At 43.4% G+C, this 23,534-nt stretch overlaps 1 protein-coding gene across 4 annotated transcripts; it reads left to right on the top strand.

The window, feature by feature from the left end:
* Positions 1–292: 292 nt before the first annotated feature.
* Positions 293–21,140, top strand: CDCA7L (cell division cycle associated 7 like). 4 transcript variants are annotated; one of them, XM_075492972.1, is made up of 10 exons: positions 293–409; positions 7,244–7,390; positions 10,893–11,024; positions 11,492–11,851; positions 13,769–13,843; positions 15,387–15,572; positions 17,036–17,167; positions 18,035–18,184; positions 19,328–19,464; positions 19,820–21,140. In XM_075492972.1, the coding sequence occupies exons 1-10, from the start codon at positions 341–343 to the stop codon at positions 19,848–19,850; spliced, it is 1,419 nt and encodes a 472-aa protein (XP_075349087.1). In that variant the 5' UTR covers positions 293–340; the 3' UTR covers positions 19,851–21,140. The 4 variants fall into 4 exon arrangements, with proteins under 4 accessions (XP_075349087.1, XP_075349086.1, XP_075349089.1 ...); XM_075492971.1 differs by having other exon boundaries at positions 17,033–17,167; positions 19,820–21,133; XM_075492973.1 differs by having other exon boundaries at positions 309–409; positions 7,250–7,390; positions 17,033–17,167; positions 19,820–21,134.
* The last annotated feature ends 2,394 nt before the right edge of the window (positions 21,141–23,534 follow it).

Raw genomic sequence — 23,534 nt, 5'->3', positions numbered from 1 at the left:
TAGTGGTGGTCTTGGTAGTGTTAGGTTTACGGTTGGACTGGATGATCTTAAAGGTCTTTTCCAACCTATACGATTCTGTGATTCTGTGGGCGCGTAGGGAAGAACGGAAGACGCTGGGTGCCAACGGGGGAGCACCCGCTTCACCCGCCCGACCCAGAGAACCTCGGCTGAGGCATCCGGACGGCTCTTACCCATCCCCAGCCAGGCCACACGGGGTGCCCCGTCCCCATCCCGCCTTTCCCGCCACCGCCGGGCGGCTCCACCCCGCCACCGCCCCCCGCTCCTCCCTCCTCCTCCTCCTCCTCCTCCTCCCGCGGCGGCGCGGGCGGCTCCTCACGCCATGGTGCGGCGCGGGCGGCGGCGGCGGCGGCGGCGGGGGGCGGCGGTAGCAGCGGCGAGCCGCGGCAAGGTGAGGCGGCCCCGCCGGCTGCGCGGAGCGGGCGGGCAAGGCCGGGCGGCGGCGGAAAGGCGCCGGCCCGGCTGCTTTCCGCCTTGCCGGGGCTGCGGCGGCCTTTGTCCGCTCACCCGCGGGGACCCCGGCGGCGCGGGGGCCGGAAGAGCTGCCCGCCGCTGTCGGCGGCGCCGGGACCGGCGCCGCCGACAGCGGCGGGCAGCTTTTCCGGCCCCCGCGCTCCCCGCCCGGTACACACGGTCCCGGCGAGCGCGGCGGCCCGCGGTCCCGCCGGGCGGCCTCCACGTGGCGCGGCGGCTCCGGGGTTGCAGAGAGCCGGGGAAGAAGGGGGGTGGAAGCCGCCTTCGGGGCGGCCCCGAGGCGTTCAGCATCGGCGGGGGGAAACTCCAGCGGTGCTGGGTTCTGCGACGTCCCTAATAAAGGCCGATGGGCCGCGCGTAGCTTATTGGGGAGGAGCTTTGTTAATTAATTAGTCTCTGTAAGCCTGGGGATGTCACTTTTGAAATTAGCTAATTTTTTTTTTTTTTTTTTTTAAATTCTGCCCTCTTTTTTTTTTGGTTGAAATGCCGCGATGCCACAAACGCATATTTGAGTCGCCTGAATACATGTGAGTATTTATAAGGCTTAGGGACGAACGCAGGCGTGCTTTCATGGGCGCACCCGGCTGCGGTCTGGTCCAAGCCCGGCGCGCTTGGATGCGTCAGGCCGCTTGCGTGGTTCAAGTCTTGAGAGGTGGTATGGTGAGTCTCCCCGGTGGTGGGAGGGAGGGAGGAGAAAGTCAGCATCTCGGTCAGCTCTTGCTGATAGAAGGTTAGGGAGTTCCACGGGCTTCTGTGGGACAGGAGGGATGTAGAAACACTGAAACATTTGTTAGGATCTCTGTCCTCCCAGGGACTTTGTAAGCCTTCTGCCTCTATGCGGCCTCAGGCTCTCCATCGGCAGAGTGGAAATAAGGGCACTGTAAAAGAGTTTGGGAGAAACCTGACTGACACGGTACAATAGAAGCGAATGGCACTTCATGCCCCTGGTGCTGTAATGAGAGGCTCTTACTGGCTGCTACTCACCTTTCTACTGCACAGCTAAAAGGGTGGTTTTTTAAGGCTCAGCAAAGGGAAAAAGGACGCAGTCTGGCCTCAGTGCTCTCCTGTTTCCCGTGGGAGCTTGTTTTTGGCTGAGCAAGGCCTTCCGCTGGCTCTTGCCCCTCTTTGTGACACGCTGGTGAGCAGTGGGTTCAGTCCTGGCTGAGCCAGAAGGTCGTGGTGGCGAAGGTTGCCGTGTCTCTGAAGTCACGGGTCGTCTGCCGACTGGCAAATTAGCTTGTGAGTGAGTACGTGCCCCCATTGAAAGCAATTGCCAAGGAAGTCAGCAGTACAAAATTGTTTTGAATTGCAAGACCTGCAGTTCTATTTCCCATCCCAGGGTCTAATGTAACAGGTCCTTGCACAGCAGTTTCAGTACACAGAGCTTGTTAAAGAGGTTGCTGGCGAAAGCTTTGTCGCTTTCACACCCAAAGAGCCTGGATGCTGGCAGTCCAGACGTGAAGAGCAGACGCGTTGCGTGCCTGTGGCGTTGTACAAAAGTGTTTTGCTTGGGATGCCGGGGCTCAGAAAACAACTAGACACCACCACAGATGAAAGGGATGCTCTTGAGTTATGCAGAATTAATTCAGAAGTAGCTCTTACTACTGTTTGGATCAGTGAGAGATTAGATACTACAGAAGAGGAGATAGTAGCAGTTGACAGAGTGTTTGGACTGCGTTCATATGCCAGCATGCTGGTATTCACATTATTCACAGCGTTTTTGAAAAGCAGGGGATGGTTTCCAGGTAGGTGTTGCCTATGGAGCGTAACATTTTTAAATGACTCGCCACGTAATTATGATAGTTGAGCATTCTTTATTTTAGGATAAAGTAGCTTGATGGGTTTTAGCTTATTGCATTATCAGTTTAAATAAAGCAACATAGAAACCATACTCTACTGTTCTGAAAGTAGCTGAATGTACTAAAATTTCATGGAGCACTTGGGTTTAGCAGTAGGTTGACTGGGGTGAAAATTACCGTAACTTTTTGTGGGGGTAGGGGGAACCAACCTGAAAGTCCCAGGCGTTGTTGCTGTGACAGATTTACAGGCTCAGGCATAATCCATCTTCACCTTTGGTGGAATCAAAGTATCCCTGTGAAGACTGTAAAAACTGTGTGATGACTGCTCATTTTATCACTTGTTCCTTCTTTTCTCTGAACACTCACTTGCCTTTCACCCTGCTGCCACTTGTGCCAGGAATATACTTCACCATCCAGAAGGTTTCAGTTTTTTGTCCTCTGATGCTGTTGAGAAATTGCAGAGACCATCTGGGATCTTCCTTGCCTCCCTAGATTTCGTTGTTGCCCTTGAGTCTCAGGCTGGTTGGATGGCGTTGACAGTCCTGTTGACTGTGTGTCTAGCTGTGTGATTCTTCCACGCTGTAATACATGACTTTGCCTCTCTCTGCCTCCCGCGTCTTTCACACATTTGTATGATGTTTAAAATTAAGCTTTCATACAAGGCTGTTTGCCATGATTCCAGTGGAAAGACCAGGATCTCGACTCCTAAATAGTTTTGGGTTTTTGGTTTGGCACCTATCATCATTCTAGCTGGGGTCCTCTATTCTTGTAGCGCTGCCCATAATTGTCAGCCTTGGAGTGCTTCCCTGTTCAGTTGTTATTTCGGGGCTACGAGCCAAATCCAGTGCCTGTAACCCTTGGGTGGCATGCCTTGGCCCTGCTGCATACTAAGCCCAGGACGAGTCAAGAGGTTTTCCAGCATGAGTTGAAGATGTGACTTTGCACAAGTCTGGTTTGTGTCAGTATGCATTTGAGGTTAAACTGGGATTATTTTGGTTTGACTGAAATGAATAAACAGCAAGTTTGAACGTTACCGGAATTATCTGTCCTCTGCTTCAAATAGGAAGGTCCATACATTGTGCAAACTTGAATGAAGGGAAAACAGCCCAACTGATGGGTTTTTTCATGGTAGGAGCAAAATTAGAGAATGACATCTAGCCTTGCTTTCTCACACAGTATGTTCTCCTGATACATCGTTGTCAGAGAAGGATTGTCAGAGAATGCACTAGTGTGACAATTGGCAATGAAAGTCATATATACAAATACCTCTTAAAAAAAATGAAACATGGTTGACAGTGATGTAGAAATAACTCTGATGCTTCCCACTGAAGCTGAGGGTGTGCATGCATGCAAGCGTTCTCTCCTCGCAGCCTGCCAGGGCACTGCCTTGCAGAAGGGCAAGTTGCATCTGTTTTGGCTTTGGTATCGGGAAAGTTGCTTTTTCACTTGAGACCCAAGAATTCTTCCTGTTGACGTGGAAAGCAAAACATCTCACCTCAGGCTTTTCTTTTTTTCCTTGCCTAAAGTGGCAGGTGGAATTCATGGAGATGGCACTTAGAAAAGTCATGTTTTGACTGGTGGGGACCTCAGGTGCCTCACTTTTCCCATCGCTTGCGTGGTGAGTGCAGGAGTGTTGCCAAAACAGGTCTGACATCCCTCCCGCCCTCGTTTTCCGTCTCTGTCACCCTTGTCCCTTGGTGGCAGGTCTGCCAGCCCTCATGGGCGCACGTGAGCTGCCTGCTCCCGGTTCTGCAGGAACAGTTACTCTTCTCCACGCAGCCCGACAAATTTGGATGCGTTCCTGGCTGTACTGGTGGCATTTTGTCAAATTTAGAGAAGGGGAAACTGGGAGATGGGAATATCTTGAACTTTGATCTTTTGTTGAAAAAAACCATACTTAAGGTTGGCTGTTCTGGAAATTGTTGGATTCTGCGTTGTTTGTAGCGGGGAATGTTTTCTGCTGCTTTTGAAAAGTACCTTGTGGGTGTTTGAAACAAGTAAGTGTATTTTATGTGCAAAAATAACAGAGCTCAAGAGGTATAAAATCTCCTACTAGAAATAAGACTTTGACTGTTTCAGCAGCTGTGAATTATTTCCAGCTTTTACTAGATTTTCAGTACTTAGCTTTTTGTAACTGGTATCTTTAAAAGACAGTATTTCTCACATCTCTGCAACGTTTCAGCAGACCACTGTGTCTGAACCTGTGGTTTTTTCACGTTGAAATATTTTTTCCTGAGCAAGCTGGAAATGTTCATCACCTCTCTGCATTCCTGCCTTTTTTAGGGGTTTCGTGGCAAAAAGATCCTCTCTTGAAGTGCCTGCATCTTTCAAGTGTTTAGAATAGATTAATATCTTGCCACTTGTGTTTAAGCAAATATGTATTTTCTTTCTTGGTATATGCTACTTTGACAAGAGTTAAAATGCTAGGCTCTGATGCTGGTTATAAATCAGTTTCTGAAGGTATTTTAATTGAAAGTTAAAAATGGAAATGTCTGTGGCTTCCAGGACTACACAATAAATAAAGGCGAACCAACCCGTCACGGCAGAGGTGTTTGGTGCAAGCTCATCTTTGATGTCTGTCTTCTGATGGCGATGGGCTTCTGCTGGGAATAAACTTGACTTGTGATTTCAGGTGTAGAAATACTGTCGATGAGCAGGCTTGGTCGTGAGGGTGCTCTTTTTAAACTCCTGGAGTATGCCCACCTTGTATGAGTCAGGTGTTCTCTGTTATTAACCTAAGCCCTTTCGGTGAAATGGGGACTCATCAATGACTGAATGGGATTCTTCGTAGTCAGGCTATGGGGAGCAGGTCACAAACTAAAAATCTTTGAAGTTCTGCAGTAAGTTACTTAAATCAGTACCTTAGTATTTGGGAATGCATAAAGATCAAAAAAGGTCTTCTACTGGGAAAGTTTTTTTTTTTTCTTTGTTCAAAATCAGTAATTACACCCCCATAACGGCTCCTCTGGTGCAGATGCGGAAGTAATAGACAAAGAAGAAGAAATTAGTTAGGCATACAGTAATCACAGCAGTGGCTAACTCAGCTGTACAATAGCACAAGAACTAATGCAGCGGCTCCTGGAAGCAATTTATTCATAGCAACGAGCCTCACAGCTCCTTGTATGTTTTTCCATTAAAATGCATAATGCTTCATTTTTAATGCTGCTCTGTGCTGAGTGAATTCCATCGCAGCAACGGAGCTGGATTCTGGCTGTTCGTTTTAAGAGGTGGGGGTGAGGGAATATCCGAAGGGGTTCAAATGCGGACAGCACAACTTCTGCAGCAGTCCGATGGGTCGTGTCATTATATGCCTGCGAGGGTCAGTTGTTCAGGGGTGAATTCTGCTCTTGCTCAAGCAACAGTAAATCAGTTTTGCATCAGTCTACATCAGCTTTCTAAAAGCAGAGCAAGAATAAAATTAAGCCCGTGTATGCTCATTACTGTGGTTTTTTTCAGAGAGTGAAGCTTTGGTCAAAGTGCTGCTTGCTCTTCTAATGGAAGTGGAATTTTGTCAGCAACATTATTTTTGGAGAATGAGCCTCCTTTGGGCCATTTGCCTTGGCACAAATAAATAAAAAAGAAAAAGGTAAAATAATAATAAAAAATTAATCATTATATGGGGCCCTGTTATGAGCAACCTTGATTGTCTATGACAGCAGACAAGGGCAGGCTGCTCTCGGTTCTGGAGTTCATCTTGGGGATGTTCTCTTCAACATTCAGGGCTGGAGACCTTCTCCTTCAGACAAGGAACTGGCCCCTCTCACCAGGCAGCTGTCGATCTCACGTTCCTGAGAGTTAATGAGAGGAGTGGGAAATCCACGTGCAGCTTTAGCACACAGCAAACAGCAGAGAGGCTGGCTTCAAGTAGGAGTAGCGTGCGTGATGTGTACGTGTGGTCCTGGGGATGTAGAAGATAAATGTCCGGGTGCTGGTGAGCAATGTGGACACTTTTCTCCCCAAGCATTTCTGCGAATGGCAAAATGGTTTTGCAAATGATACTGGGATGTGTAAAACCATGTTCTGAAACTTGGCAAAATGCCTTCTGCCTCGGTTTTTAAGGCTGAATCTGTTCGTCCCGTCCTTCCATACCCCAAATCCTAAAGCAGCCTAGGTGTGAGCTGTCTGAAGGCTTCCTAACTGGCCTATTACATGGAGAGGCTTATCTGAAGTGCTTGGTGAAGTACGTGGCTGGGGGAATGGTTACCTCTGGTGGTATGAGTCTCTTTCCGTGCTGGGACTGGACTTCTCAAACTCTGAAGCTGTGACCTTGGTCACCTCAGAAAGTGCTGCTGCCTGCCCTGGGCAGTGCTTCATCCTGGCAGGTGACATCGTGGGCTTCTAGCAAACGAGAAATGTTCTCGGTTAAAATGGGTTTTCACTTTCTTACCAAGTGTCGTGGAAAAAGCTCTGTGGCAGTACTGACGAAAGAGAATGAGTTGCATTGGTTTTATTTTTGGAGTTATGTAAGTGTCTGATAAAATATGTTTACAGTACTGTTATCGGATCTAGTGGTAAGGTTTCTTTGTACTTATTTAGCATTGCATTATATTTGAAGGTGTGTTCCTCACCTCTGAGCCATCGTTGCTCTGTAAGAGGAGGAGCAGTGGTGGATTTCACTATGGATAAAGCGTGCTCTGAGCACCTGCTTGCAAAGATGAGGCACACGCGTATTTTTATGCCTGAGAAGCACTGTTGTGTGGAGTTAAACACCCTGCGTGTTGCATCCCCTCCCTAGCCCCAAATCTGGAGTCTGTATTTAGGGATTAAAACCGCTTGTACAGAATTTCCTGGAGTTTAGCTAAATGAGGTACAGTTTTGCTAAGCATAGCATATTTTGTGATACAAATTTGTGCTTGCATAGGAGTATAAAAATAAGTTGTACTGTTGCTAATTTGAGTTTTCCTATTAAGTTGGCGTGTCTGACTCGTATCTTCTGTCTCGTTTTGAATCAGAAACAGATACCCAAGGAAGTGGCTGACATTTTTAATGCCCCCAGTGACAATGAAGATTTTCTGGGGTTCCAAGATGATGCTTCCAGACAGAGGTTGTTGTCAGAGGACAGCTATGCTAGTTTTGATTCCCTGGAGTCAGGAAAAAAGGTAGGAACGGATTGCTGTGGCTCAGTTACGCTCTTCTGGTGCAGTAGTGCTCTGAGCTTGTGCCAAGGCTGCACGAGCCATGCCTCGCAGCAAAACCCATAATCTGCAGTCCTCATGTTAAAAATAAGTGTAAACAAACTTGCTATCCTTTTTAGGTTCTGATGATTGATTTCAAAAACTCTTTCATAATATAAGGAAAATGGGTTTCATTAGAAGGTGAGTTTAAGTGGAGTAGGTAAGTGAAGCAAACAGGAGAGAGAGAATTACCATCCTGGGCTGGTGTGCTCTGGATACATAAGACAGTGGAAATGCATGGCAATAGATGGGTTTTGTGAGTATGCAGACTTCAAGGTATTTCTTCCAGAAATTTATATCAGTGCTGTTTCTGCACTAATTTACATTAGTGCTTTTTCTGCACTAAAATTGCTGTTTTAGTGGTGGTGACCCACCGAAACCATCAGCTCCTGCTTCGATTGTGAGATCTGCTGGTTCTCTGCTCTCTTAATGGTGAAGTAGCTTGGATCAGCATAATGATTTGATGTTTTTCATTCTCTGACTTGGTAGCTGGAGGTACCAGCTGAATTCATAAAAGAGGAGGAGAACTGGTGTGCTATTTCGGCTGCCAGAAAATTTAGTTTTTAGGCTTTTAGAAGCTTGTAATTATATACTTGATAGATAGGGGCTAATGTGCTAAAAGATACCGTTGTCAGCTGTGCTCTCAAAAGGGTCCCTCTGTTCTATTAATAAAAAAATTGAAAATGTCTTCCTCTCTTTCCCCTCTCTTTCCCCTCTCTTTCCCCTCTCTTTCCCCTCTCTTTCCCCTCTCTTTCCCCTCTCTTTCCCCTCTCTTTCCCCTCTCTTTCCCCTCTCTTTCCCCTCTCTTTCCCCTCTCTTTCCCCTCTCTTTCCCCTCTCTTTCCCCTCTCTTTCCCCTCTCTTTCCCCTCTCTTTCCCCCAGGTCAGTACCTGGTTAAGAGTTGCTGCAGACGAGGAATATGACTAGTGTTAGCAAAGGAAACAGACAGAATGAGGCTTGTACGAGTATGTGCTATTCCTGAGCCTTCGTAGGCAAATGGTCTCAGAGAGGCTTGTACAAAGTGCAGAAGTTGTTTGGCAGTAGAGCCTTAAGTCTGTGCTATGGAGAAAGACAGCGACTTAAAAAACCCAAAATATACTTGGCTCTAAGTTGCTTTGTCATCTTGTTGGTAGACAGTGGTACTGGTGAATTCAGAAAACCAGGAGGTAGCTTGCTCTTGTATCTGTGGCTTTGTGTGGAGTGTGAAGAAGGATCAACGAGGAGAGGTGGTGGTGGTGGTGGTGGTGGAGGAGAGGGAGCTTTGTGCAGGAGCCTGAGCTTCTGCTGCCTGCTGGGGGACTGCAGGCACCTTACTTTACTTCTCTCTGCCTTGGTTTCCCAACTTGTGAGATGGAGATTATGATAATGATCTTTGCTGCAAAGCATTTTAAAATCCTCTCATGAAAAATGCTGTGGAAGAGGTAAGTACTATTAATTTAACATGCATTACTGGGAATCCCAGTGAGACTTGTTCCAAATTTACAGCTGGCACTGCAGCCTTCCTCACCATTCCTGTGTTTCCCTTGGGCTGAGAATTATTTTAAATCTCCATCAGTACTGAGTTTAACTATTGTGCCACTAAATGGTACAATAAAACCACGATTTTTTTATCCCGAGTTCCGTCCATTTATGATGCCAAACACCACTGTCACTGAGAAAGACCATAGGTACTTGTTGTGCAGGAAACGAAAAGGTTTTGGTGTGAAGAGCAAAACGATGGGAAGTTCAGAAAAACGTGGCAGTTGTTGGGAGAGGAGACAAGGCAGCTGCCCTGCTGGGGTGGTGAACGGGATGTTAGTGCATCAGATGTTCCCTTGGATACTGATGCGCAAATGCATTAACAAGTATTGACCTTTGTGTGTCTGCTTTTCCTTGGGGCTTTCTGCAATCCTACTCCCATAATCTCTGCACTTCTGCTGAGTTTCAGCTGTTTCTCCTATAGGTATCCCTGATGTGTATTTTACCTTGTGTAGACTATTCTTCACAGGTGTAACAGCATAGCTCTTAGGTGTGTTATTTTTAGACACTTTAGCTAACAAACAGCTTATTCCCCCCCCCCCCCCCCCCCCCCAACCTTCATTGCGGAATTTCATGAAAACACAGAATGCATAAAAACTTCAGTTTCCCTCCAAGAAATGCAATTTAACTTTAAAGTAACTTCCCTATTGTGTTTGTTCCTTTCTCCAGCAGCTGCACTGCAGCTATCAACAAAAGAATGAAGTAATTTTGCTTAGAGAAAACTCATTCCAATTACCCATAATAATTTGTAGGAGATGTTTAAGTGTAAAGAAACAGCATATGCAGTAGCTCCCCCTTCCCATTCCCCTGTAAGTTTTTCCACTCATCTATTGTATCTGTTTTTCACCAGATATTATCTTAACGTAAAGAAGTGTGTAATTAAAGTCAGGGAAGGGAGGGAATTGAAAAGAAGAATAAAGATATTTAGCAAGTGCATCGTATGAAAGGTCATTTTTGTATCTTGTGTGGGAGGAAGAAATAGTGGGGAAACAAGTGAGTGTTGCTGACTTTCAAGAGGCAGGTGTGGTGTGAACATGGCTTATGTTCCCACCATGAATGAGTCTTTCTATTAATTAGTCTTTCTACTGATTTTGATTAGAAGTATGCAAATATATGTCTGATTTAGTAAATGCATTGTGTTTAATTGGTATGTAATGTGCGTATCGTGAAGAGTGTTTTAATGAGATCTTAGTTTATTTTTCATGGGCTGACTTTTTACTTCCTAGTCTGTAGGCAGAAATTTGGGATCTGTCTACCGTTTGAATGATAAACTGCACCATTAAAACAGAGAGTTGGGCAGTTGGAAGGTGGAGTGATGTTAGCCAGGCTGTTCAAAGCTCTGGTTTTGTGTTGGTATCTGTCCCTTCAGCGATGGTTTAACAGCGTGAGAAGGAGCAGACTCCATCTCTGGGAGCCTTGAGTACTGCTGCAGCAAGCCCAGAGGAGAGTGTCGTTTCTACTGCTAAGTGAAGAAAAGGAGGGCTCTTTCGTACTGTGGTTGTGGTTTGTATTTTCTTCCATTCAAGGCCTGTTTTTTTACATCCAGAAGAAAACATACAAAACAACATGATAGTTTACACATAAGAAAACCGATAGTTTATTTTTATTGGGTCGTAGTGAAGAAGAGGAGAAAGAGACGAACACGACAGTTTCCCTCACAAGAAGCAGCTCAGTTAAAGCCCTGTGCTCAAAATGGGGAAAAAAAATCCTGCTAAGTTAAAATAACTCAATGCTGAAACTCTGAATGTCTTCTGCTTTTTTCTTTTGACAGGCTTTGCCTGCAAAGTGCTTTCACATTATTATATGCCATCTCGTTGGTACCCGCCTGAACCTCAGAACATGTTTATTGTGACTGTGTGACTACTCTGTATCTACTGTCTCTCACAGCTACTGGCTGGTATTTTTACAGGGGGTTCGATTTCAGTCCGGATATCTCACTGAAGAACTGCGGAGGATTTTCACTGAAGACACTGACTCTGAAACGGAAGTGTTTGAAGGCTTCACTTCAAGTGAGGTGGATGTGAACAAGAAAGGAGTTCTGGTAAAGGCAGTCACCTACACGTGAATGTATATGTTGATTTCTTTTTTTCCGTCTCTTCTGTGTAAACCTCATGTTCTAGTAGGAGTGTTTCTGATACACCGTGATGTTGTTTCTTCACGCTGAAGAAAAATGTGTTATCTTAAAAGAGAGAAAAAGCTTTCTTTAATGCAACATCACATATTAGAAATGAGAACTTCTTCCCCTGCTTGTAGCCTGACTGTGCTGGGCAAGGTTGTTTCTCTGAAGACAGCCATGGCTGCATCCCAGACAATATTAATATGCAGATTTTGTGTTGGTCTCTGCACAGGGAGAAGTCACGTACTGTGAACTTTTAAAAATTTGTTGATTTAGTTGAATTTATGACAGTGCCTTCAGGTGGTGAGACTGCTGCCTAGAATTAGTGATTTAAAAATTACCTTTCTTGTGTCACAGCCGATAATGTAACATGGGATTCTTCCTGCCTCTAGGCGATAGAGTCGAACTTGAGTGATGAAGAACGTGATAATTTATTGGGTAGCGAGGAAGAAGAGGAGGAAGAGACGAAGAAGAAAGTTTCCCCCAAGAGAAGAAGCTTTGGCCTTCGTGTTGCCTTGCAGTTTCCCACCAGAAAGTCGTCTGAGAAAAAAGTGCCTGAACAGGATTTTTCTAACTTACCTCTAAAGGACAGTGAATCCCTCACACCTCTTTCAAATGAAATAAGCTGCAAGCGGTGGGACAAACTAGAAGGTTCTGCTTCAGAGTCTGAAGAAGACATTAAAGAAACAGAGGAGGAAAGTTCCAGTGCTCTGCTTAAGAGAGCCATGAATATTAAAGAAAATAAAGCCATGGTAAGACTTATGAGCAGTGCTTTGTTCTCTGACATTTATATCCGAGTACTTAGCTTCAGCAGACTTGAATTTTGGGGTCCCTGCTGGTGCTGTGCTGGGACTTTGGGAAAATCTCATGATGGTTTGTGTTTGAATTTTTCTACCTGGGAAAACCCTAGAGGACCATCAGCACTCACACATTTACCCCTAAAATAGCCTGAAGTAGGACTAGCCTGCTGACGTTTAAAACCAGAGTTGAACCAAGCATTTTGTATGTGGATGTGAACAAAGTTACAGATGCCCAAGTTGCAGTCTTATATTCGGAACATGTCAGGAAACCGGCTGGTCCCTTCAGGTGGTTCGTGGTGTCATTTGCACAATAGAGCTTCTACTTTTCATTTGTCTCTGACAGAACTGCTGCAGTTACTGATTACTGGATGCAGTTACTGGAAAGCCAGCTAAAAACTGCTAAGGATGATAAATGGAATTTTTCTGTTGTGTGGGATGTGATGCTTACAGTTATGCTTTGTTGTATAACTACCGAAAGTGTGTGTACGTGTGCGTGTAGGTGCGGAAAAGAGAGACACTGATCGTTCCCTAACGCTTTTTCCTCTATTGTCCAAAATGCCACCAGCTCTCTTTAATTATCATGCTGCCGTGCAAATCTGAGTTGATGTTGGGTCCTCAGTGTCTCCTTCAGGTTTACTGTATTCCAGGAGAAGTTGCAGCTTCCAAGCAGTCTTGGGGCTCAAGTACACCTCTTGGGTGTGTGGGCCTGCAGCTCCCACATAAAAACTTGCTTTAGTTTTGTACCTGTGTTTCTTCATCTGTCTTGTATCCTCGCTGCTGTTGTGTTGGTCTTGCTGCTTTTCCACCCTTCTCACCTTCCACTCTTTCTTCTAGTTCAACCATTGCAAAATTGATTGGCATCCTAGTTGTGGTACTGTAATGACGTTAAATAGCTCTTAATAAATGCCGCACTGAAGTATTTACTGAGAAGTGCTGCATCCAGCTTTTAATCTCATGATCGGTACGGCGGTCTCAGAGACAGCTAGCAGCCTGGCTTATCCCCGCTATTGCTGGCTTTTCAGAAGATAGCCTCATCCTGGCCTTCCAGAACAGGTCAGTATTTTTTGGACCTGTCAGCCACTGCTTCTGATGAAATGTATCTCCAGGACATCTCCTACGTGGTGCAACAGATCGTCCTGCTGAAGTGCTTCTGATGCTGCATACGCCATGGTTAGGAGAACCGCCAGTAGGGCTTAGTTGTTTTACGACTTTGCAAATGAGTGTGTACCCACGTCGCTGTGTGTGTCTGCACAAAGCAATGGGTATGTAGCATTGCTAGCTGTGGTTTGCAGCATTTGTGAAATCAGCACTAGCTGTCGTGGTTGAAAAAGGGATGTTCCCAGTCATTGCTACTAAGGACCACTGAAAAACGACGAGCAAAGTTTCCCTGCTGCAATGTCACTGCTTAAGGGGACACTCCGAGTTCCCTGGCAAACAGCACAGGTCTGTCAGCAGTCTTTCAGTAAAATAGCCCACAGGGAACATCTTACAGCCTTCTGGCCAAGGGCACCCTATCTTCCTTTTCTCCCTCCTGTCATATGCACTGTGAATTTCTTGTTATCAGTCCTAGATATTGTAACCATGTAATGTCCTTCTTCAGTGCTGTTTTGACAAGATTGGATGTAATTCTAGCTAATTCTAATTCCCAGTACAAATTAATGGGAGCTGTGAAATTAGTACTGCCTGCAGAGCTTTGCTCATTCAGGGGTAAATGAGCCCCACTTAAATAACGTGCCTCCAGAAAGGTTTCATGCACTGAAACTTCATGTGTTAGATATAATTCAGAGTGCATGTGAAGAGTGGATGATAGCTGTTGCTTATTTGCAAGTTTGCAGTGAGTTTTCAATGCGGCATCACTGTTGATTTCAGCTTGACCAGCTGCTGGCAGAACTGAATTCCATACCCGACCTGTTCCCAGTGAAAACACCCACCTCGACTCCTTCGGTAAGTCTCTGGTACTGGCTAGAGGTGACAGTCATTTTTGCTAGACTTAGGATTAATGTGTTTCCTGATGAAACACTTTCACCAAGTTTGTTCTGATTTTCTTTGGTTTTGGTCACTTTATTTGTATATATTTGCTATTGATCAGTATTTAAGTACTAGAGGTTATGTGAGGAAATGGAATGTTATAAGATAATTTATGAAGAATTACGGAGACCAAGGTGAGATGATGCTTTATAATTTTTTGCCCCAGAAATACTGTTGAAATGCTAGACAAGTGTCTGTGGGAATAAGGAGGAGTAATTGCTTTCCTTTGGGTTTAGATCCTGTTAATTTCCCTCTTGCAAGCTTTTCTTTTAAAATCCACACTTCCCAGTAGAGTTATGCTGATGAAATTCAACCACTTCAACACGAACCCAGAATCATACTGTAGTTATTTCAACTGACTTTTCTTTGCTAGAAGCAGAGAACTGTCAACCCTTCTAGGTTCTCTATAGAGTAGTGTTTTTCCAGATACATTATAAACTGAAGGGATTTGAGGAAAAATTGAAGGGCCATGTCTTTGGGAAGCCCATGTAGAAATGCTGGTGTGGTGGTTGTCAGGTGAAAAGGTGAAGCCAGATTATACAGTCTTTGAAAGGCTGGAACCTTGCTAGCTCTATAGAAGCTTAAACATCCTTAAACAAACTTAAAATGCTATAGAAACTTAAACATCCTTTGAATACATACTTTTATTTGTATCTTTTATTGCCTGCTACTTTTATTGCTACTGTTATTGCATGCTACTTTTATTTAGTATCTTTACTTGAGGAGGGGGGAGGACATCAGGAGTATTCTAGTTATCTCTTCTGCTTGGTTTTTGACTTCCAGCCTGTCTCCTTGTGATGTGCCTTTCACTTCCTTCAAAGGAAATAATTAAAGAGTACAGTAGCAAGCAGACTTGCTTCCTACATCTTGTTTATCCTGTCAGATTTAGTAGATGCCTTTATGGTAGGTGTCTATGCAGGACTTGTGTTGCATGAGTTCAATCATGCAGTAATTGGCAGGTGTGAGAATATGAAAAGGGTATCTTGTGCCTCCTAGTAATTTCCAGATCTAGGAATCTGGAAGTAGGAGAAGAAACTTATTAATGACCTTTAATTTAAAAAATATAAAAGAAAATAAACTAGAATTCAGATTATTCCTTGAAGATGTATTCAGTTTGTAGGAAAATCTGAACTTTTAGCTGCTGAAGAACAGTGAGAACTAGCTTCTATCTTAATATTCCATACAAAAAGTTTTGGTATAGTTCTGTGATGTTAATTGGAATAGAATTCGACTATGAAAATGTGGTGTTTTAAAAGGATCAAAAAGGTGTAGCATGTAGGGAGAACACATAAGTATGCTGGAAATTGGTGAGGTTTGGCTTAACAAATAAGGAGTGGGAGAAGAACAGATTAATTCACGATAGCAGAAGTGTGGTACGGACATTTTGAGATAATTTCTGGTGTTTAACACTACAAACGTAACTGAAAGGACAGTTACTGGAATCGTCTTCTCTTTCCAGAAACAGAAGAAAATCCCAAGGAGGACATTTTCTGAAGGCCAGATAGCACGTCGCATGAACCCAACCAGAAATGCTCGTCCACCAGAGAAATTTGCCTTGGAAAAATTTACTGTGTCGGCTGTTAAATTTGCAGAACAGTTCCGTAGCTATAGACAACAAAACCTCTTGAAGAAGAGACTCAGTGTGGTATTTGCCAGGCTTTGATATCTCCAGTAGTCAGGGATTAGGAAACATTCATTTAAATTGTTGGCCAACACTTAGAGCAGACATCACATCCTACAGAAAGTCAATGAGGACCTTTGGTTTTGGATTAGCTACAGAATAAGTTGTCTTCAGGCCTTCCTGCCTCATCTTTCACCCGTTAACTGGGCTCTATTTGTGACCTGCGTTGCCCAAAACACAACAAGGCAGTTTACTTATGGTCTATTATTTATTTATTATCTGAAAATTATTAGAGCCCACAATGTAGAAGGCCTTCGAGTGACAAGGCAGTAGGTCTGGTGGAGGTGACAAAGCAGATCTTCTCTATCTTCAGGAAAAGTTAGCAAAAACCCCTCTCTGGAAATAGCAGAGGGAAGATAGAGAGGAGTTATATAGCTGAACTGAGGATGAATAAAGGGAATCTGCACCAACAAACTGCTGATGTACTGGCTAGCCATTCAAAAGTTGCAGATTGTATTCTTCCTCATTTTTTTTAAATCTCCTGTTTCTTCCTCCCTTGGCTTACGGTGGTCATTTGCCTTACTTATATTTACTGTATAGCCTTTATGAGGAAGACTCTTAAGTTTGTATCTGTACATGGTAGAGGCTGGATCCCAGTTCTGCTTATAGGAATGATTGCTGGGCATAGTTGAAGCATTATACAGGGAACTTGGCTATTAAACAAGGTGAAGTAGCACTGAATGAGAACCTGGGCTGGTAAACGACTATTTTGGAGAGAACGGAGCTGATCTAGTGTGAAGGACAAATTAGGACTTAAGAATAGGGTAGGCGGAAGACTAAGGATCAGTTGTATGTGAAATTTAAAATCTCCTGAGGGGCATAATGACGATCCATGGATTGGGGTCGAAGAGATTGATATTTGGAAGGAAAAAAAGAGCGTTTAATAGTGACTAGAGGACTTTCTTCCAAATAACAAACAAAGGGCTGGGTATGGCAGGACTAACCTAAAACTTCAGTAAAGGTTTTTTTACAGTACATTAGAGATGGTCATTGGAGAAAGCAATTGGAGAGCAGGCTAGGAGATTGAAGGAGCAAAGCACAGGAAGGCAGATAGTTATAGTTCCTTATTTTGAGAGGGAAGAAATGGAGTATGAGGAGTTACAGTGGAGGTGTGCAGGAATGCAAAGAAAAGGAGGTAGCAGAAGAACATGTTAGGGATTTGTGGAAATAGAAGTAGCAATGATGGGAAGGAAGAACATATAAACAGAATAAATAATTGAGTAGAGAAAAGATTAGGGAGGAGAGGGAGAGAAAGAAGCAGTGATGATTTGGAAAGTCTATTCCATGTTGTTCCAGTGGTCCGTGAGCCTGTAGTCCGCCCCCTCTAGACTGCATACATGTTATAAATGAAAGAATTTGTCACCAGGTGTGGTGACAGAGTCTTCATGACACCAGACAAAAGGTGTTGAGATGAGTTTGTTTAGCAGGGGGATTGTGGAGTGCGCAAAAGGAGGAGATCATCAAAGTATTCGTCTCACCGTCCAGTAGAAGATATTACTGAGGAGGATTTGGACAACATTGCAATCACTGTTAAAGACAAAATCTATGACAAAGTTCTAGTAAGTGGCTGCTGTTTTCTTTAGTGTGTTCATTTGCTTGAAATTGAAAGTCTCCTAACAGTTCATCTGGTGTTTGCTAAAGGTATGCTTTCCTGAGGTTCTGGGGAGTGCAGCTTTGCATTATTATATTACACAAGCACAACTTGGAAGCTTTGCCAGGCTTCTGTGGGCTTGCCCATGCTGGTTGATATGCCCCACCAACTTTTTGCTTCTGCAAAGAAGCGCTGTCTTGCCATAGAGCTATTAAGTGGAATTTGCTATAGCTGTGACTCACCGCTAATAAGAGTTGACATCCCTTTTATCTCTCATTCTCACTTAATATAAATGTGGTGGTGGTGTGGTTGTACGATTAAATAATAGTGATCCCTGCTGTTCCTTGTACCCCCTGGAAATGACATTTCTGTACAGGTTGGGTAGTTTCCAAAGCTCTTGATGAAACTCCTCCACCTTTCCTTCACCGGATTTGGCTATTATTAATTGTCATACAGATCTAGATGATCAGCTTACTATATATTTCATGCTTCATTGTCTTTGCAGAGATAAGTCAGAAGGTCATTTTCTGAATAGTTTTAGCTTTTTCCTAGATAGAGAGAAGGATCAGAACTGCGACATAACGTCCATGTAGTTTGAGGCTCCGAACGCAACTGAAGCTGGGCACTGGCTCTGTAAAATCCCTAGCATCTCTCCAGCTAACTATATGATTTATCATAATATGGAACTTACGGTTCTTACTAAGATTTTCATTGCTGAATTTGACTTTGGTTTGAAGTTTGTGCTTTGCTATCAGCAGATATATTAGAAAAGTTCAGCAACAAGCATTTAAGATGTCCTTCATACATACATATTTCTCCTCCTTTCCAACTTTAGGGTAGTACTTGCCACCAGTGTCGACAAAAGACAATTGATACAAAGACAATCTGTCGCAACCAGGGCTGTGGAGGAGTCAGGGGGCAGTTTTGTGGACCATGTCTTCGAAATCGATACGGGGAAGATGTGAAATCAGCACTGCTTGATCCAGTAAGTATCATTATCAAGTGTAATGAATACGGTTTTGTTAGTAAGCGGTGATGAGTATATGCTCGTGATAATGTGGTGTTCAAAGCTTTTTGCCATAAGAAGATCTGTAGTACTGTTGCAACTGACACTGATCTTGTTGGAACTCAAGTGGAAGGTGCTGGACCTGGGTTACAATCCATCCAGCTTCGTGCTTTGACGCTCCGCTTACTTACCAAATAGGGGAGGGAATGCATGAGAGCTTTTAAGAAAAGGAATCTGTTCCCTTTCAGAAAAATGCCAAAAGGTACCCTTTTTTTTAATGCTGTCAGTAACGTGGCATGCAAAGCAGGTTCCTTGTTTTAGATTCTAATTTTTAAAATGAGAAAAAAGGAGAAGGATACCTAAAAGTCTTAGGGTTGGTTCCCTTTTCTCTGTTGTCCCCTGAGGCACTGAGCAAGGAGAGAGCACAGGCTGCTGCCAGAGAATGAGGCACGTGGCTACAGAAAGACCTCTGGGCAGAATAGCGCTCTCTGCTCAGCTTGTTCTGGGACCTCCTCTCCCCCACCTCTGCTTTAGAGATGGGCTTTTGGGATGGCATTCTGAAGGACAATGAAGAACTGACGGCTCTAATACGCTAGCCCAGTGTGGCAATGTCTGCTATACTGTAATGCAGGCTGCACCTCTATGTTCAGTTGCTGAGCAGCTGGGAGATGCCTGACTTCATGTACGTGCTGGGTAATTCAGTCTCAGGAATCAGACTATGCCAGCAGGCAGAGCCAAAGAAACTTATCACAGTGGGTACCCATCTTTTTCTAGGGAGTTCACTACAGTCAGCCTAACAGGATGAGTTATCATTAGGCATTACAGATGCCTTTAGTCTATTTTAAATTAATACTGAACAAATCGGAGAGCCTGAGTCTTCAGAGTAAGAAGTATTTAAGCAAACAGGGTAGTACTTAATCATTTCTTCAATCCTACAGAATTCGGAAAGTGTTAACAAGGTCGGTTGGCTGGCGGATTCAGGCTTTTAAAACCTTGCCCTGAACGATCAGTCACGCAGTAAGGAAGCCATACTCTTGTCTGTCTGAACGACGGGAAGGCAAATATAACCTTGATCACTCATGGCTTGCCTTTAACCCCCCTCCCACATTCACCCCCTTGCAGGCCTGGATCTGTCCTCCTTGTCGCGGGGTGTGCAACTGCAGCTACTGCCGCCGGCGGGACGGGCGCTGTGCCACGGGCATGCTCATCCACTTGGCCAAGTTCTACGGCTACAACAACGTCAAGGAGTACCTGGAAAGGTGAGGGCCGTCCCCTGTGGTTGTTCCTTTTCAAATTGTTGTAGCCCTTTAAATGATACTTGACTTGTGGCCTGGGGCAGATCCTGGACCTATGCAAAAGAAATCTCTTGACTTGAGATTTCTCCTAGGCTGAAATCAGCTGCATTTAAAGTGAGTCATATTGTCTGTGTAAACAACAACTCATTTGCTTAAGAAATTGAAATGCTTTTCCCTATTTTGAAATCAGTATTGATTGCTTCAGGCATATAGAAGTGCTGTTTTGGAAGTTGTCATCTTCAGCAATGGAAATTGTCTGTTTATGAGGAACCCGAGTTCCCTAAAAAGCACTAACACTGTTTTCTCACATGTCTTCTAGTTTACAAAAACAACTGGTGGATGACAATTGAGAACACTGAATTCAAGCTGTGCCTGCAACTGGTTAATATGTTGACAAATTTTGACTTCAAAAGGTTATTACTATGTTTTATATAAGATAGAATTGTAGAGTATAGTATATGCCTTTCTGTGTTGGGAACTTTTTGATTGATGTGGTCTTATGCAAAAGATCTCTCAGGAAAATGTTTTGGTAGAGAAATCTACATGCACACACCTATACGTTAAATGAAATGGCACTCTTGAACCTTGGGTGGTTAACTTTCAATAGAGCTACACAACCACATGATGGAGAACTTGGTCAATTTGAGCAATATTTTTTTTTATATAGTTGTGCAAGTTTGCAGAAAGGGTGTTTAACAACTACCTGTAAAGCATACCCTGTCTTTAAAGAAACAAGAAACCCCTTGTGTTCCAACTTGACCGTAAAGATTCAGTTTTCCAACCCTTGCTTTCTGAACCTGTTCCTCCACCTGTAGTTTATGGAACTTGTCCCTGCAAAGAAGGGAAGAGTACTTTCATCTGAATGCCATTATATTACAGCCAAAGCTGAAGCAACCCACCAGTGGGAGGATGATTTTTTTTTTATTATTCCAAAGTGCAATTAATCACTGAAACATGAAAGTGGAAGAGTGTTTTGTAAAAAAAAAAAAAAAAAAAAAAAAAAAAATAATTTTTTAAATTTTAAACATCATCCCAATAAAGAAAAAGAATCAATCGCTCACCAGCAGTTTTTATGTGATGCACCTGCTGCCTGAACCAACTACCTTACAGCAGTCATAACTGGTTAACTGGTTTAAATCACAAAGTTCAGGATTAATTTTTTTTTACATACAGTTCATACTTAGATGTTTTTTCATATGTACAACCAAGCTTTCAAACAACTTTCAATGCAACACGTTTGTATTGCGGTATGATTATGTTAAAATTCTTGTAAGATACACATTTCATTTTATGTAGAAAGAATAAAGAATAATCAAGAGGAGTATTTTGTGAGTCAAACTACACCCGGATGCTAATGTTTCCCATTTACTTTCCCGTAGCTGGTGTAATGACGGAATGCTTGCATATCAATAATCATTATGTGGAGAAACGCATGAACACAACACTGACGGACGAGGAAATAACAACATAGAGCACATAAGCGCTACACTAAGGATTGTGGTTTTGTGAGGCAAATCTCCTGCTCCAGCTGACTAAAAATATTTATCTCCTTTTGCTTTAACTACAAGGCAGATTGAGAAAGCAGCATGTACTATTGAAAGCTTAGTACTAAACTGCCAAGAGTAAAGCTACTCCAGCCAGAATCCATTTAGCTGGCTTCTCCTGGCTTTTCAGATTGGAAGTCCAAATGTAAGTTGGCCCTCTGCTTTTGGTGTTGTAAACTGGACATTCACAAACATTCTTAGTTTCTCTTCGATCCACTAGAATAGTCCTTACAAAAATGACTGGCATTGTTGGAGTCAATTCCTTGAGCCGGGCTTCAGCTATGGTCCCTAGCTGGATGCCTGCAATAAATGTAGGCACATGGTTTACATGGTGTTCTGTACCTGGTACAGAATAATTTGGGTTTAAACAGTTACTTATTGCTAAATACTTAAAGCTACACCTGAACATACAGATTTAGTGTAGACTGTTGTTGGCCTGTTCTGCATCTTCTCTTTGTATGAATGTGGAGATGAGTACGTAGCATCTGCCTGGTTGCACTTCTGGTTTCATCAGCATGTCCTTTTATTGAAAGCAGGGACTGGAAACTACTTACAGTTGGGACTTTGAGTATGCCTCAAGTGTACGTGACTGAGTGTGCCTGTCAAAGTCAAGTGGTCAGATTTTCTCCTAATTTGCCACTAGTTTATGGTCAAGTATTCCAAAAGCTGGAGAACTACACTGGAGTATTTAGCATATGTTTGTATAGTGAGATATCAAACAGGTACTTCAGTGTAGTTAAGACACATGAGTTCTGTGCCATGAAGGGCCATGCACTTTCTGAAAGGTGCTGGATTTGTTAACTTTGCTGTGTGCTCTTCTAACATAAACCAGCATGTAAAATGTTGCAGATGCTTGTTGTGGGTTTTAGAAGTGTTTATGTAGCAACAGAGAAGTTTATATTTGCAAGTACCAACGCAAACACAGCAACCGCAGCTCACAGGGTTCCTCCATACCTTCCTCATATCCAGAGGAGGAATGAGCAGTATTGCCCTTTGAGTGACAGATGTTTTAAAAAAAATCCTCTGAAAAATTCAGGCTACCTTTTCAAAAAGCAACAGTCAAATGACACGGTTATCATTGCTCCAGCCCCTCACCCTGACTTTCCCCTTGGGGCTTACCTGGTGTAGTAGCAACTCCCTTCCAAAAGCGTTGCTTTCCTTTTACTACACTCAGGTCTAGTGAAGAGTATGAGTAATGATGATGTTTCTCTAATTGCCTGCTGGAGTCATTCACCTTTCCTCGAATTAGCTGTAACTTAGTTGACAGCCTTTCTAAGTTAAAACTAGAATCTCGTTTTGACTGTGGGCCTTAATTGTCATTTCTAAACTAGGTGCTTTTCAGTCTCAGGACAATACAATTCCAAAAGAGCACGGTACAATGCTTATCCTCTGAAAGTTGTTAAAAGAGGGTTTGCAGCTCAACGGCTGAGCACAATTTCCATTCAGGGACAGCCTACAACCATATTACAGCTACTGCAACAATTGACTGCTTGGAAACCCAGATGAAAAATCTACCTGTGTCATACTTGCACATCACCCACTTAGGTGTGTCATTATACCTCATGCTCATACAGGGGTTCTCAAGTATTTCCTTGCTTCTTGGTATCTCCCCCCAACAGCCTATAAGTATTATGGCCCAGGAAATGAAAAATTCAGAGTTCTTTAGATCTGTTTATTTAGAACTGACAACTTTCTGCCAAGGTGGAAGAAAAAACAGGAGAAAGATGATTTTGAAAATAGCTTTTTTTGGTGTTTTTTTTGTTTGTTTCATTTTTTTTAACTGCAACCGTATAGATGGCTTGATCCAGGTTACCAACAACTGGTAACTACTAACCCTTTTCTGCACCTCTCAGAGCTGCAGAACATTTCTAGGTGATCAATATCGGGGTGAAATTTAAAGTCCCTGGAATAGTTTTAAGCAGCTGAACCTCAACTAGATTAGAGCTGCTGCTGCTGTACTACAATGCAGACCTTGTTCAGACTCAGTTAACAGTTACTTAAATGCATGAAGTATAGTCAGTGATTAGGACACCAAGCTGGTATGAAATTTAAAGTCACACTGGACCAATGCCAACAATCCACCACCATTCCTAAACTTCCTCAGTGCTGTTAATAGGATCATAATGCTTTTAGTCCAACTCCTGATGGAACTTATCTACCTCATGAAGGAAGCTAGAGTCCCTGAACTAGATTACTGAGATCAAGCAATTTATGTTTATTTCTTACCTTCCATGAAAAGCCCACAGATAAAGGCTCCTTCCCTTGGTGGGTGGCCATGATCTTCTTTGGTCTTTTTTGGTAACATCTACAGTCAAGCACACCTTGTGCAAAGGCCAGTTGTTCTTGCGTGCCCTGCTCTGCATTACAGCTTTAAAAAATAATACTTTCAATAATTCAATATGCAGACTAATTTTAATGTCAGAACTGTTAATGTGCCCCTCTTGGGCCCGTTGTGCACAAGCCTGAGACTGACTGGGCTTCGTTTTGTTT

The sequence above is a fragment of the Mycteria americana genome, chromosome 2, assembly GCF_035582795.1.
Source record: "Mycteria americana isolate JAX WOST 10 ecotype Jacksonville Zoo and Gardens chromosome 2, USCA_MyAme_1.0, whole genome shotgun sequence".
NCBI lineage: Eukaryota > Metazoa > Chordata > Aves > Ciconiiformes > Ciconiidae > Mycteria > Mycteria americana.
This window is presented reverse-complemented; position numbering and strand designations above follow the sequence as displayed.

What these genes read in the sequence shown, in the direction of transcription:
- CDCA7L (XM_075492971.1), top strand. Translation starts at nt 341, where the DNA reads ATGGTGCGGCGCGGGCGGCGGCGGCGGCGGCGGCGGGGGGCGGCGGTA. An exon ending in TTAAAGAAAATAAAGCCATG is followed by an intron (nt 11,852 to 13,768) that starts GTAAGACTTATG and finishes TGTTGATTTCAG; the next exon opens with CTTGACCAGCTGCTGGCAGA. An exon ending in AATCAGCACTGCTTGATCCA is followed by an intron (nt 18,185 to 19,327) that starts GTAAGTATCATT and finishes ACCCCCTTGCAG; the next exon opens with GCCTGGATCTGTCCTCCTTG.